The 13,453-nt window shown below is 45.0% G+C and overlaps 1 protein-coding gene and 1 long non-coding RNA gene across 5 annotated transcripts in view; one reads left to right on the top strand and one right to left on the bottom strand.

Moving 5' to 3' along the window:
• The window catches only part of LOC122462524, a 172,370-nt gene that overhangs the window by 133,349 nt on the left and 25,568 nt on the right, over positions 1 to 13,453 (bottom strand). The gene's annotated exons all lie outside the window — the stretch shown is intronic.
• LOC102942824 (brain expressed associated with NEDD4 1) overlaps positions 9,533 to 13,453 on the top strand; it is a 109,673-nt gene continuing 105,752 nt past the window's right edge. Inside the window, exons 1-2 of one of the 2 annotated variants that reach the window (XM_037877509.2) lie at positions 9,533 to 9,936; positions 11,116 to 11,190. In XM_037877509.2, the coding sequence (XP_037733437.1) occupies positions 9,906 to 9,936; positions 11,116 to 11,190 (106 nt within the window). In that variant the 5' untranslated portion in view covers positions 9,533 to 9,905. The remainder of the gene's footprint in view (positions 9,937 to 11,115; positions 11,191 to 13,453) is intronic. The other variant, XM_037877510.2, reaches the window with a different exon arrangement.

Raw genomic sequence — 13,453 nt, 5'->3', positions numbered from 1 at the left:
AAATAAACAGTACCATTTAAAAAGCTAACATTTTGTCACAACTCTTTAGGAAATCCTGATCCATTTTACAACTAATCTCAAAATGGAAATAGAAGTAACTTGGAACAGTGAATCTGTTTAAAAGACTGCATTAAAAAAAATGGAAAAAGATGGGGGAGGGAAACATTAAAAGGAGGACATAGCTAAAGGAAATACAGCACCACATGCTTTCCCCTCCCCCCAAACACAGAAAATTATATCACAAGCATGCTACTAACTTAGGCTGAACTTCTAAAAGCTAGAAAATTCAGGTAAAATCTCAGCCTGATTCTGCTCCCATTGAAGACAACATCCTTCACACACATGGTATTCTTCTCATGAGACAAATCCTGATCACACAAGCAGACCCACTGAAGTCAATGGGACTACTCAATGAGTAAGACAAACAGGAGTTGATTTGCACATTGCAACACATGTGGAAATTCAAATCACCAAGGATCTGCTCCTGCTTCCTCTGAAGTTGATAGCATATATCCCAGTGACTCGAATGAGAGCAGAACTGACCCCAGTGTTTGTCAAGCAAATATTGCCATAGTGATAACACTGATATCTAACAAGGTAAGCTACATCAAGAAGGCAAGATCTTTGACACTGAGAAAGAAAAATATGAGATAACCGAACAATGCAAGACAGACCAGAAGACAAGGTAAGCTACATGTGAAAAATGTTTACTTAGAAGAGAAGGGGGTAGTCCATCTTCTATCAAAGTCTTAGGTAGTTTAAACCTGAACTAGGGGTTTAATTATCCTCCTGTAAAATTTGCAAGTCAAATGTATGTTACTTATGAACCAGAAAGTGAAACAGAGACTCACTGAACACAAGTGAAGTGTGAAAAGTAACAGCAAAAATATAGACTTAGAGACTCAAGGTCAGAGGGAACCACCATGATCATCTTAGTCTGACCTGCAAATTGCAGACCACAGAACCTCACCCACCCATGCCTGTAATAGACCCCTAACCTCTGGCTGAGTTACTGAAGTCCTCAAATCATGATTTAAAGACTTCAAGTTACAGAAAATCCACCATTTGCACTAGTTTAAACGTGCAAATGACCCGTGCCCCATGCTGCAGAGGAAGACGAAAAACCCCAGGGTCTCTGCCAATCTGACCTGGGAGAAAATTCCTTCCTGACCACAAATATGGTGATCAGTTTGAACCTGAGCAAGTGGGCAAGACCCACCAGCCAGACACCTGGAAAAGAATTATCTGTGGTAACTCAGAGTCCTCCTCATCTAGTGTTCCATCACCGGCCACGGGAGATATTTGTTGCTAGCAGTTGCAAATTGCCTACATGCCATTGTAGGCAGTCTCATAATACCCATCCCTTCCATACATTTATCAATGTCACTCTTGAAGCCAGTTAGATTTTTGCTTCCACTGCTCCTCTTAGAAGGCTATTCCAGAACTTCACTCCTCTGATAGTTAGAAACCTTTGTCTAATTTTAAGCCTAAAATGGCCAGAATGTAATCCATTTGTTCTTCTGTCCACATTGGCATTTAGCTCTTTGTCCTCCCTGGTATTTAAGATATTTCTCCCTCCCTCTAAGGTGTTTATAGAGAGCAATCATATCTCCCTCAACCTTCTTTCGGTTAGGCTAAATAAGCCAAGCTCTTTGAATCTTCTCTCATAAGGTAGGTTTTTCATTCCTCGAATCATCTAGTAGGCCTTCTCTTTACCTGTTCCAATTTGAATTCATCTTTCTTAAACATGGGAGACCAGAGTTTGCACACGGTATTCCAGATTAGGTCTCACCAGAGCCTTGTATAACGGTACTAACACTTCCGTCTCTACTGGAAATACCTCGCCTGATGCATGCTAGGATTGCATTAGCCTTTTTCACAGCCGAATCACATTGGTGACTCATAGTCATCCTGTGATCAATCAATACATCCAGGTCTTTTTCTGCCTGTCACTTCGAATTTATACCAGAATTTCTTCTTGTTAGTCCGTAAGTGCCTGACCTTGCACTTTGCACTTTTAAATTTCATCTCATATCTATTACTTGAGTTTACAGGGTCATCCAGATCATCTTGTATGATATTCCGCTCCTCCTCTGTATTGGCAATACCTCCCAACTTTGTGTCATCCGCAAATTTTATTAGCGCACTCCCACTTTTTGTGCTAAGGTCAGTAATAAAAGTGTTAAGTAAGATTGGTCCCAAGAACAATCCTGAGGAACTCCACTAGTAACCTCCATCCAGCCTGACAGTTCACCTTTCAGTATGATCCATTATAGTCTCTCCTTTAACCAGTGCCTTATTCACCTTTCAGTTTTCATATTATTCCCCATCTTCTCCAATTTAACTAATAATTTCCCCATGTGGAAGTGTATGAAATGCCTTACTGAAATCCGGGTAGATTAGATCTACTGCATTCCCTTTGTCTAAAGAAACAAATAAACAGAAAACCAATCTTCTCCTCAAAGGAGGAGGTCAGGTTGGTCTGGTACGATCTACTTTGTGTAAAACCATGTAATATTTTATCCCAATTACTGTTCACCTCTACGTTCTCAACTGCTTTCTCTTTCAAAATTTGTTCCAAGACTTTGCATACATGTGCCAGTTCCTTTAATATTCTTGGATGGAAAAGGAAATCTGCAAGATTCTGCAAGTTGTTCTTTCTCAAACTTGAGGCTCTGTAATTCACTTTCTGTTGACTCCAGTCATTCTATAAGCTTGTGGGTTCTTAGCATGGACTTGTTTTATGACTCCCCTCCTGTCTCTTTCCTGGAACTGAAGTCCTGTTTCCCATCCTGCCCCCCTATTTGGGACTCCACTTGTTGGAGAGGTCCTGTCTGAGTCCCCAGCTAGCTTGTTTAATGGATAGTTCAGCCTATATTTCCATGGTACACTGTTGAATTCAGGATTCTGTGTGGGTCCCCACAGCATGCTGCAGGGTTTAAGATTTCATTTGGGTACCCATGATGTCCTACCAAGCCCAGGACTCCTTCTGCTGGCCTGGGACTCAGTCTGGGTCAGTATGGTACCCTGTTCAGTTTTCTTTATCTGGGAGTAGGAAAATTCTTCCTGCAGGTCCAAGCTTTGTTTCCTCTGCCCTTCAGGCCCCCACATGACCCTAGGCTAACTCTTGTTCTAATCTGACCACTTGGTTGACTGTTTCCTCCCCGTGAGATGTTTGCATTGTCCAACTCTTGTTGGCACTTTCTAAGTTGATCCCTCAGTCCTCCGGAAAGGTTGCAATCTCCCTCTCTGTCTCCCTTTCCTATCCTTACTCCAGCCTCTAGCCCTCTTACTTACTTTCCTAGTCAGCCCCGGATCCCCCTATCCTGCCCTGCTGTCCTAGCCCCTGGTTATACAAGGGCTGAGAAACCCACATAGTCTCTCCCTAGAGCTATTGGGCCAAGGCAGGCCCTTGACCACCCAACACACAGTTGAACTCTTCAATCCCAAACCTCCAGCTCATCTTCTGCAGTGGGGTAGATGCAGGTCTCATCATGGATACAGAAGACGTGCTGGGAGGTGTTAATCCAGGCTACATACTCTCGCCTGATCTTCCCGAAACAGAGTGCACCCACAACCCAAGTCTACAAGTCTCTTAGCTACTATTTTCCCCACCCTAAATGCTTCTACACACTGTAGTCTCCCCATTACTTTTAGAGTGGGCTCCCACCACTTGGTCCCACTGTAGTAACAGCTTAAGTAATCAATAACTGGACAATTCCTTTTAACATGCTCAGACTGGCCACACCTGAAGCAAACCATGTGGTCCCCTTCCAAGAGTACTTCCACTAGTTTGTAGGGCTACCCAAGTCCCTTGTAGGTCCTGTGTGCCCCCTGTGCTTTGGCCACTCAAGGTCTTTCCTTCTGGAAAGCTTCCTGGGATCATCCCCTGGTGAGCTCTCATCAATTTACCATACTGCCCCAGCCGCTCGTCTCCTTCAGCCTCAAAGCAGGCTTCAGCTTGCTTTGCACCTTCCCACACTGAGGCCTAACCCAGCTCTGCATCCCCTGAGGTAGAACCTTCAGGAACTACTACAAGATGACCTGATACAGGACTTTATTCACTGAGCTAGTCTTCAAGCACAGCCACAATCACAAAGTCACAATTTCTGGACCACTATCCATGGTCATGTCCCTCGTGGGAATGGTTCTACCCAAAACTTGAGTCTACAGACCTCAGGAGTCAACTCTAATCGATCCAAGATGGCTGCCTTCAGCACCAGATAGGAGTTCACCTGCTCATCACTTACCACTCAGTTAGCTACCGGCAACTCGCCCATGCAGGCTATCCAAGTCAACTCCTCCAAGTCCACTGCCTTTGCCATCTTGAAATGTTTGGCGGAAGGCTTAAGGGTCATCCTCCTGTTTGAGCTACACCAGGCCTAGAGCCAACTGGCCCCCAGTCCTATCACCAACTGTGTTCGGATGTGGTTCAGCCTGTTTCTTCATCCACTTCTGTTTGGAGTGCACTTCTTGCCACCTCTGTTGCATGAGAAACTGGGTCTCCTGCTGTTGTTGTTTATCTGCATTACCATTGATTGTGTTAGCAGGGCCTGGATCTGCTGCTGCTGCATAGCAGCCCCCTGCTGCTGCTGTCATGTCACTAATAGGTGGATCTCCCCCTCAATCTTCCCCCTTATTCTAGGAGTGGGCTGGAATCTCACTGTGTCTCCAGGCTATATTTCCCCCTGGCTCCAAAGCATGCTACACCCAGTTTATTTTCTTAGAGGTTAGCAAACAGAAAAAAACTCCTTGCTCAGCGTCAGGGCCACTCCCTCCAAGGGTCTCTGGCACTCCTGCTCCTGGCAGCTTCCCAGTTTCTGTCAGCACCGCTCCCTTCCTAGAGCAACAGCCACAGGGCTGCTTCCCTGAGCCTCTGGCCCCATGCTCCAGAGACACACCACAGGAGCTGGCTCTGCTCTAGGACGGGTCTTTCCTCCCTAGGGCACAGCCTGGGGCGCGTCAGTCAGTCTCCTACAACTGCCTAGTCACAGCCCAGCCCTCTTTAATTGGCTGGATAGGGCTCACCTGCCCCTGGTCCAGGGGAGCTGGGCTTAGCCGATCTACAGGGACCAGCAACCCTGTGACACCATAGTCAACACCAGTTCAGCTAAACCACAGTTGCAAGACAGCCCACTTAATGCAGACAAAGCCTAAGACACACAGTTCTTAGTCAAAAATATCTCAGGGTACGTCTATACTACCCACCACCAGGATCGGCGGGCAGTGATCGATCTAGGCGGGGGGGGGGGGTGTCGTCAATTTATCGCGTCTAGACTAGACGCGATAAATCGACCCCCCGAGTGCTCTCCCATGGACTACTGTACTCCAGCGCCGTGAGGGGCGGGCAGAGTCGACGGGGGAGCGGCAAAAGTTGACTCACCGTAGTGAAGACACCACGGCGAGTAGGTCTAAGTACGTCGACTTCAGCTACGTTATTCATGTAGTTGAAGTTGCATAACATAGATCAATCCCCCCCCCCCCCCCCCCCCGCGGCGTAGACCAGTCTCTTTATACCTATACGTTGTCCTGTATTTCTGGTCCCTGCACCTTGACTTGGGAACCTTTGTCCAAAGCCACATCTTCTCTCACTTCAAGGTGCCTTTCCTCAGTACTGAGCAGGGGTTAGTTTAGTCCAGGTGGGCATGTGTGTTAATCCTGTCCCCCCACCCTGTCTTTGTCAGGCTCTGAAACACAATGGAAGTTCTCAGACATGTACAACTTTAATCCATGCCTACTGGAGCCAGATTGTCTGGGGCTGCTCTACATTGGGAACATTCTTCCACTGTTAACCTAGCATAGGTGCACCTGTGCTAGCTAGGAAAGGAATGCTACTTTAGACTAGGCTTAAAAGACGGGTAGATGACACGATGGCCAAAGTGCCTGTATCTGCTATCTCTGCCGGAGATTCGCTGGTTCTAAATCAATGGTCATATTCTAGACAAGGCCTGGGATTCTCCATGCGGATAAGTCAGTCCCACATCCTCCCAAACAACCATGCTCACATCTGATATGGTGAAGTGTTTTAGCTAAGGCCCATACTATGTCCCAACAAGTCAATAACATACATTTCATTACCACCTTTTCCATAACAGTATGATGTGATACAGTTTATTTAAATGTTAACTTTTAAAATGTTTAAGAGATGTCTGGGGTGTGTTAGTCAATTAGAGATATTGTTAAAATATTAATTTTATCTTACCAAAAATGGACAGCCATTTCAAAATGCACCCATCTATGAGTCACCACATTACTACCACTCTTCAGCTTCAATTCAGCACTCAGCAACAGCAATCTAAAGGAAATTCTTAGTTGCAGAAGATGGTGATGTGGTTGAAGATCCCTGTCAATTCTATAATCTGTACTAGTTGTGTGGCTTAACCACGAAGTCGTCCTTGGATAGAAGAAAAATATAAGATCATCCAGGAATAAAATTATCTGTCTTCAGCAAGGGCTACTCACTGAATGTCCATTATTAGTACAAGGAGAAATAGTCACAGCAAATGTCACCCCTTCACAGTTCCATCCATCATGGTGATCCGAATGTGAATGTATCTGAGTTTCCAACAGTCTGTCAAGACCCACATTTCAAAATATTAAGAAAAAACACATTCTGGCATGACTGAAGGAAAATAACATGGAGATACAGTATGTAAATCACAAGGTAAAGACACTTTTGAAATAAGATGCTCCTTGTTTTGTGATATTAGCAAGACAAGCTAGTCTAAATATGAACAAACCTTGATAGCTGAAACTCAATATTTTTGTCCTTGCACTTGCTCTCTGTATGAAAACTTAGTGTTCAACACAGCAAACCGATCTCGGAGTGTGATTCATTCATCTTCTGTGGGATTCTCTTTATAATTAAAAGTCTGCTTTGTCAAAACCAAAAATATGAATTTGACTAAATATAAATGTTCCTATAGTATAGCCCAGGAGATGCACATTATTGCTGCTTTATTGCACCAACTGTGTAAATAAGATTCTGACCTGAACTCAGCAGTATGTGCTGGTTTCATTCAGGTGCATGACTGACCCAGAAAAAACACACAATGGAATGTGGGAGAGAACGTACTGTATGATCTCCTTTAATCATTAAGAGGTCAGAAGCCATAAGCAAAAATCTATACCTATTCCTATACCTATCTATATATGCATTTAATGTGTGCACCATGTCAGTGTTACTGACTGACAGGAAAGTTATGTGTGTACTGTGAAAATGCTACAGTAGATTTTATTGGGTCATATTATATATTATATGGGCTGACCTGGAAAAGCTGTGCTAAGTCACAGTATATGCTGCCAAATGGAAAGGGTCTTTCATAAAGAGATGTTCAGATTTTTTTTTTTTTTTTTTTAAGTATTCAGCTCAATAAGGAACTGTCCTACATCAACATTTTCTACGGCTTCTCCTTCACTCAAACCTATTAATTCCTCTAAGCGACAGTGGACTGCAGACCCAGGGAGCAGGAACTCCACAGTTCCAATGACTTAGATGAAATTTAGCAAACTTGGGCACCTAAACTGACACATCTAAACAACACTGATTTGTTTCTCAGAAGCACTGAGCATCCACAGCTCTCATTACAGATGGGGCCAAAGATTTTCAAAGACAGAGCCCTGAGGCTAAGCAATCTGTTTTTCAGAAGTACTTAGCACCAAGCAGTTTCCCTCTGAAGTCAAGGGGAGCAGCTGCATACTCAGCACTTTAAAAAATCTGGCAGTTTATTTAAATGCCTAATGTGGATTGAGAAGCCTAAATTTGTGTCTCATACTTTTGAATAATCTTGGCTAGGGTTAGCATTTTCTGTAAGATAAAGCACTAATGCTGATGTCCTGGTTAACAGGGGTACATCACCAAAACTGGCATAAAGTCCACCTACCCAGAGTTGCTCTTGGAGTTTAAAGTGGATAAAATATTCTTAATATCTTACCCTAAACTGCTGTAGTGTGTTAATGTGTACTGTTAAACAACTACTCATTTTTGTCCCTGAAGTAGCTATATTTTATTGCTAGGTGAAGCAGTTCCTATATATGGCATATAATTTGTGAAACACTTTGCGATATATCTGGATGAAAGACACTTTGGATTTGTAAACACGGCATCTGGGAGCATGGATCCCAGCCCAAGTAGATAAAATATGCACTAGCTCTGCTTGAGACACACACACTGAAAGTCCGCTTGAATGAGTGCACTAAAATCGCAGTGTGAACACTGCGACATGGGCTAGCAACCTGAGTTGGGAACCGGGGGTCAGGTAAGCTTGTACTTGGGTGGCTAACTTGTGCTGCAATGTCTACACTGCTAGAACGGAGTTAGCCTGTGTTTGTCTATCTAGCCTCAGAGACACTCCAAGGTGGAGTGTAGACATAACAAATTATGACTTGTGCTCATAAAAGGCACCTGTTCTACCAAGATCGGATGCAAATCTCTAGATAGCATAGCCTGAGGAAGATGTTACAAGTTAGCAACTGAATTATCAGGGGTGAATTTTAGGGTGGGGGTATTTGTTGACAATGCTAGGCACTGTATAAACACTATACAGAAGAGACAGTATTGTTTTCAGAGGGCCCTGTCCTGTGTGATGCTAACAGCTAACAGACTTCAACACCTATGGAAATCAGTGAGTTGAAGCTATTCAGCATCTCACAGCCAGTATTTCTGGGAATTACACAAAATGTATAGTGTCACCAAGGCAAATCAGCAATGATAGAGAACAAAATATATTTCCAAAGGCCAGGAGACATACTGAAGTTCAACAAAGCTTTATATATCATTGGTCACTTAGATAAAAAGAAACGTAGAGCAACAGAACAGAGCAATTATCAAGTGACCCATCCTGTGTTGTCCAGCCACAGCTTCTGGCAGTTGGTGGTTTAGGGACACCTGGAACATGGGGTTGCACCCCGACTATCTTGGCTAACAGCTATTAATGGATCTATCCTCCATGAATTTCGCTAGTTTTTTTTAAACCCAGTTATACCTTTGGCTTTCACAAGTTACATCCCCTGGCAACGATTTCCACAGGTTGACCATGCCTCGAGCACCTTACCAGAGCAAGAAAATGACATCGTATTTACAAACAAAGCAGAACCTTCTAAATCCTCTCCTCACTACCCCCTCCCCCAAAGTGACAGCGAGAGCAGGAGGGAAGCGAAAAGGGAAACGGAGAGCGAAGTGATGCCCCCCCAGCAGAAAGTTCCCAAAGTAACCCCTAGCCCAAGGCTGGGTTTCATCAGCATTGGGGGGGAGGGAACAAAAAGCAAACCCTGGTGCTGGAGGAGGCTATTGGGACCCAAAATCACGGAGCCAAACTCCGAAAGGCGCTCAGCCTCCCCGGTGCCTTTGAGGATTAGCTGGAGGATGCCCAGCGCAGGGCCGGGTGCCGGACCAGCACCCTTCGCTGTTGCACGCCCCGCCTGGCGTTGGGCAAGTCACCGCCGCTGGCCGCCCCCGGTACGGTGCGCCCTTCCCGGAGGGCGAGCGCTGCGCGGGGTTATCTGGCCGCCCCCTCCGCCGCGCGGCTGCCTTGGCCGTGTGCGGGACCCCCGCTCCGCCGCCCGGCAGGACAGCGGCTCCGCGGGCGGGCAGGCCGGCAGCGAGCACCCGCACCCCCGCGCAGCTGGCACCGCCCCCCTGACAGCGATGGCCCCCGGCCATTGGGAGGGACGCGCCGCCGCCGCCTGCTGGCCCCTGCTGGGCTGAGGTCAGTCGCCGCCCGCCCACAGACTCCATGGGCGCCGGGTCCCTGCCCGGCCGCCTGCTGCTGCTCCGGCCCGCCAGACCCGAGGAGAAGGCGGCGGGCAGCGTCAGCGCCTGGGAACCGCGCTCGCCTCTTCCCCCGCCGCCGCCGCGCCGCCGCCCATGAGCCGCCTGGGAGCCCCGCGAGCGGTCGCCGAGGTGTATGGAGAGCGCGGCCGCCTGTGTGTGCTCGGGTAAGGGATGGGGGGCGCTGTGCCCGGGGGCTGCCCCAGCCCTCCACCGGGTGGGGGGCACCGCCCTGCAGAGACATCGCCGCCCACGGGGTAAAACCCCATCTGCGCGCAGCCCCACGCCCCCGGGCTGCACCAGCGGCCAGCACGGCCCCGCCTAGGCACTGTGCGACCGGCAGAGCGGGGCCCAGGGCGGGCAGGGTTAGGGTTTTCTTCGGCCAACGGGGAGAGGGAGGAATAAGCGCTGGGCCATGCGGCGTCTAGGGCTCCTGCCACCCACCCATCATGGGGGTACGGCCCCAGCGGGGAGGTGTGACAGGGGAAACTTTGAGATCTGTTAGACACCCAGGCGAAAAACCAGTCGGTCACTGCTCCGTTTGTTTAAGGGGCTGTGCGCCTTTACTGAGAAATGCAGATTGGGGTGGTTCCGCTCTCTACTTACTAGATAAGGGGGCATGATTAGAAATCTTTACCTGCTAGCCCTCTCAAACTGTTTTGTAACTATCACTGGAGTATAGAGGGGTAGAGATACTTAATATAAATATAATTTCATCTGCAAGAGTTTATCTAAATAAATCTAGTAATTCTTATTTTATATATAACAATATAGACAATGCAGGGTCTTCCTGAAAAGACATCTTTTATAATTTAGGCTATTTTGTGTGGATTTTATTGCATATAAAGTGTACACTTGTATTTTATTTAAATCTAAGTGTTTACAGGCAAGTTTAATATTCACAATATTGTGAAATTTTGTATAAAGCCCAGGATACATTTTACTATTCCAGCCCCAGTTTAGCACAGAACTAGTTTATTTAAGCAAGTTGGGAAAGCACTATTTTGCCTTGCCAGAGAAGGTACCCATTGCAGTAATTGATAAAATGCTTAACAGTAATAATTAGCTTATTTGCATGACATTGTTGTCTAAACATGACTTTTTGGAATCCTTGAGGCACTGAAGTCTTGTATAATAGCACTTCCTAAAATAGACTGATTCCTAGCAAATTCAAAGCAATAACTCAGTTTATTTACACATTCATACTGCATCTGTTGTAGATTCAGTGTCTGAAATATACAGCTCTGTCACTAGAGTGGGTGCACTTTAGCAACAACCTGTGTCATCAAATGACATCTGGCTCTGAAACAAAACTGCTATTAAGGACTCTTTATTTCCTTCCTTAGTTCTTTTCTTACATCTTCCTCTCATCTCTGGAAGCTCCATCCACATTGGAATAGGCAGCAATTATTCCCATCTCTGTAAGTAATCTTTTTTTTTTAAACTGCTTTCATGGCATGCTTTCAGTCATGTACAGTTCTAGAAGACTTTAAATATTTGTATAAGACAAGATATCAGTCCAGTAAAGAGCAAACAATTGTTTTCTTAGGCAGAAAGCTAACAGAACTGTGCCATTATTTAAAAGGTCCCATTTATTTAAAGATCAAATCCTGCAATCCTTACTCAGGCACAAACAACTCATTGAAGTCAGGGAGATTTGACTAAGAATAAAGCCTGTAAAATTGTTACTTTTAAAGTCTCAAATCTTTAGATATGTTTTGTTGTGGCTGAAGATGTTAAACAGGAAAGAAGGCAAATATAAGCCCTTTCCTGACAAAACTGATTTGCAATCTGGCTAGGCGGACATTAAGCTGCCCATGGTTTCAGAAATTCCACACCATTTTTGACAGTTGGAGGAAAAGTAGTGTCTATAAACTGAATTGAAATTTATCAGAATTCAGGATGTTCATTTTGTTTTGGATTTTTTTTTGGTAGACATTGCATGAAAAAAACTTATTAGGGAATATAAACTTTAAGGCCCTAAATCTAGCATGGACTTCAGTGGGAATCCAGATGAATGTAGAAGTCCATGCTAACAGGTTCTGATGCTGGATCAGGACCTTATGAAGCAAAGAAAAGTGAAGACTAAGACAGACTTTTTCCCCCACAGAGGAAGTATTGTGGAAATAATGTAAATAGATTAACTTTTCCATAACAAAAATATTAAAAACTGGACCCTCATCATGGTAAGAATAAATCAGTTTAGGTCTGAAGTTTGAGACAATGGGCAAATTCTGCTCTCAGTTTCATAGGTGCAACTGCAGAGAAACACCATAGTCAGTGGAGTTACTCCAAATTTAGGGCCTGGAAACACTACGAACCTTCAAGCATGCTACCCTGAACAGTGAGCCTGCAGTAATAAAAATTGTTCTGGTTAATGTTTGCAGGATTGGGCCCTGCTGCAACAGAGAGCAGAATTTGGCCCTTAAAGCTGATTACTTGCCAAATCGAGATCAAAGCGGTGGACTTTCAGAGTTTAATTAGGTATTTGATGTAACTTCAGTTTGGCTCTGAACCTGAACTCCTAGCAAAAACATGCCAGACTAGGGCTCTAAAGCAAATTTGAGACCAGCAGATATCGTCTGAACATTGCTGATATTGTCAACCACCATCACCCAAACAATATCAGATTTTTTTTTAAAAAAAGGGGGACAGGCTTCCAAAATATATGGACAACTACAAAAGCTCACCTTATTAAAGCTACTAAATGTCTGCTTAAGAAAACAGGACTGATCATAAAAAACTATCCAATGTCATGAGAAACCTGTGGCCACAAAACTAACATGTACTTGCTTCTGTGTTCAAGTAAGTACTGTTTAGTCATTTTCTAACTAATCTTTTGCATTCGGCTAACTCTGCAGGAGATTCACAGTTCAAGTACATAGCACTAGTCTACCTATATGATCCAGATCCGTTAAACCTTTGGGGTCCCTGTCATAATGTACGTACTTTCCATCCATTCCTCATCCCCACATTCCTTGATATTCTCCCCCTCAAAGCAGATTTATCCTTGTTCTCCCCCAAAGACTTTCCTACTCCCTCCCTCAGCAGGATTCCTTCACATTCCCCTCCAGACTCCATCTCCATCACTCCAGAAGAAATGTGATCCCTGCATACCGGCAGGCCTTGATCCCAAAGTTACAGCAAAAAGTGTTACAGCAGTGTAGAAGGAATTAAAATTCCTGGCCATGCAAATCAGATGCCCATGCTGTGATGACTACTGAAATTCATGCTTGAGATAAACCATTTTCTAATGACAGAGGATAAAATTCCAGTCAATAGCTTTTGACTAGAACTTTGTACTTGTGAAAGTTGCCAGACTGGCAGCCCTAGAGACAGAAGTCCTCTGTATATCCATATAACAAGTACAGCACAGATAGTGACAATGCAGGCTTCTTTCCCATTCTCCTGTCAACCCCTTGCACAGAGCAATTGTTAGCTGGTGTACAAAAGAGCATGTCCAAAGTACCTTGTGTGCCCCTGGAATCTAGGCAAGCAGAAGGGTCCTAGTGCAGTGGGACTGAAGGAGTCAGCATATTTTAGAGCAGTCCTGGTGCTGCTCTGTCTTTAAGCCAACTTTGTTTCTCCTCCCACCTTTGCACAAAGGATCATGCACAGAGCAGAGTTCAGCCAGACTATGTCTGATAATTGTTTTTAATTAGGATAATGGTTGGAATGGAATTG

Source organism: Chelonia mydas, chromosome 12, assembly GCF_015237465.2.
Source record: "Chelonia mydas isolate rCheMyd1 chromosome 12, rCheMyd1.pri.v2, whole genome shotgun sequence".
NCBI classification, from domain to species: Eukaryota; Metazoa; Chordata; order Testudines; family Cheloniidae; genus Chelonia; species Chelonia mydas.
This window is presented reverse-complemented; position numbering and strand designations above follow the sequence as displayed.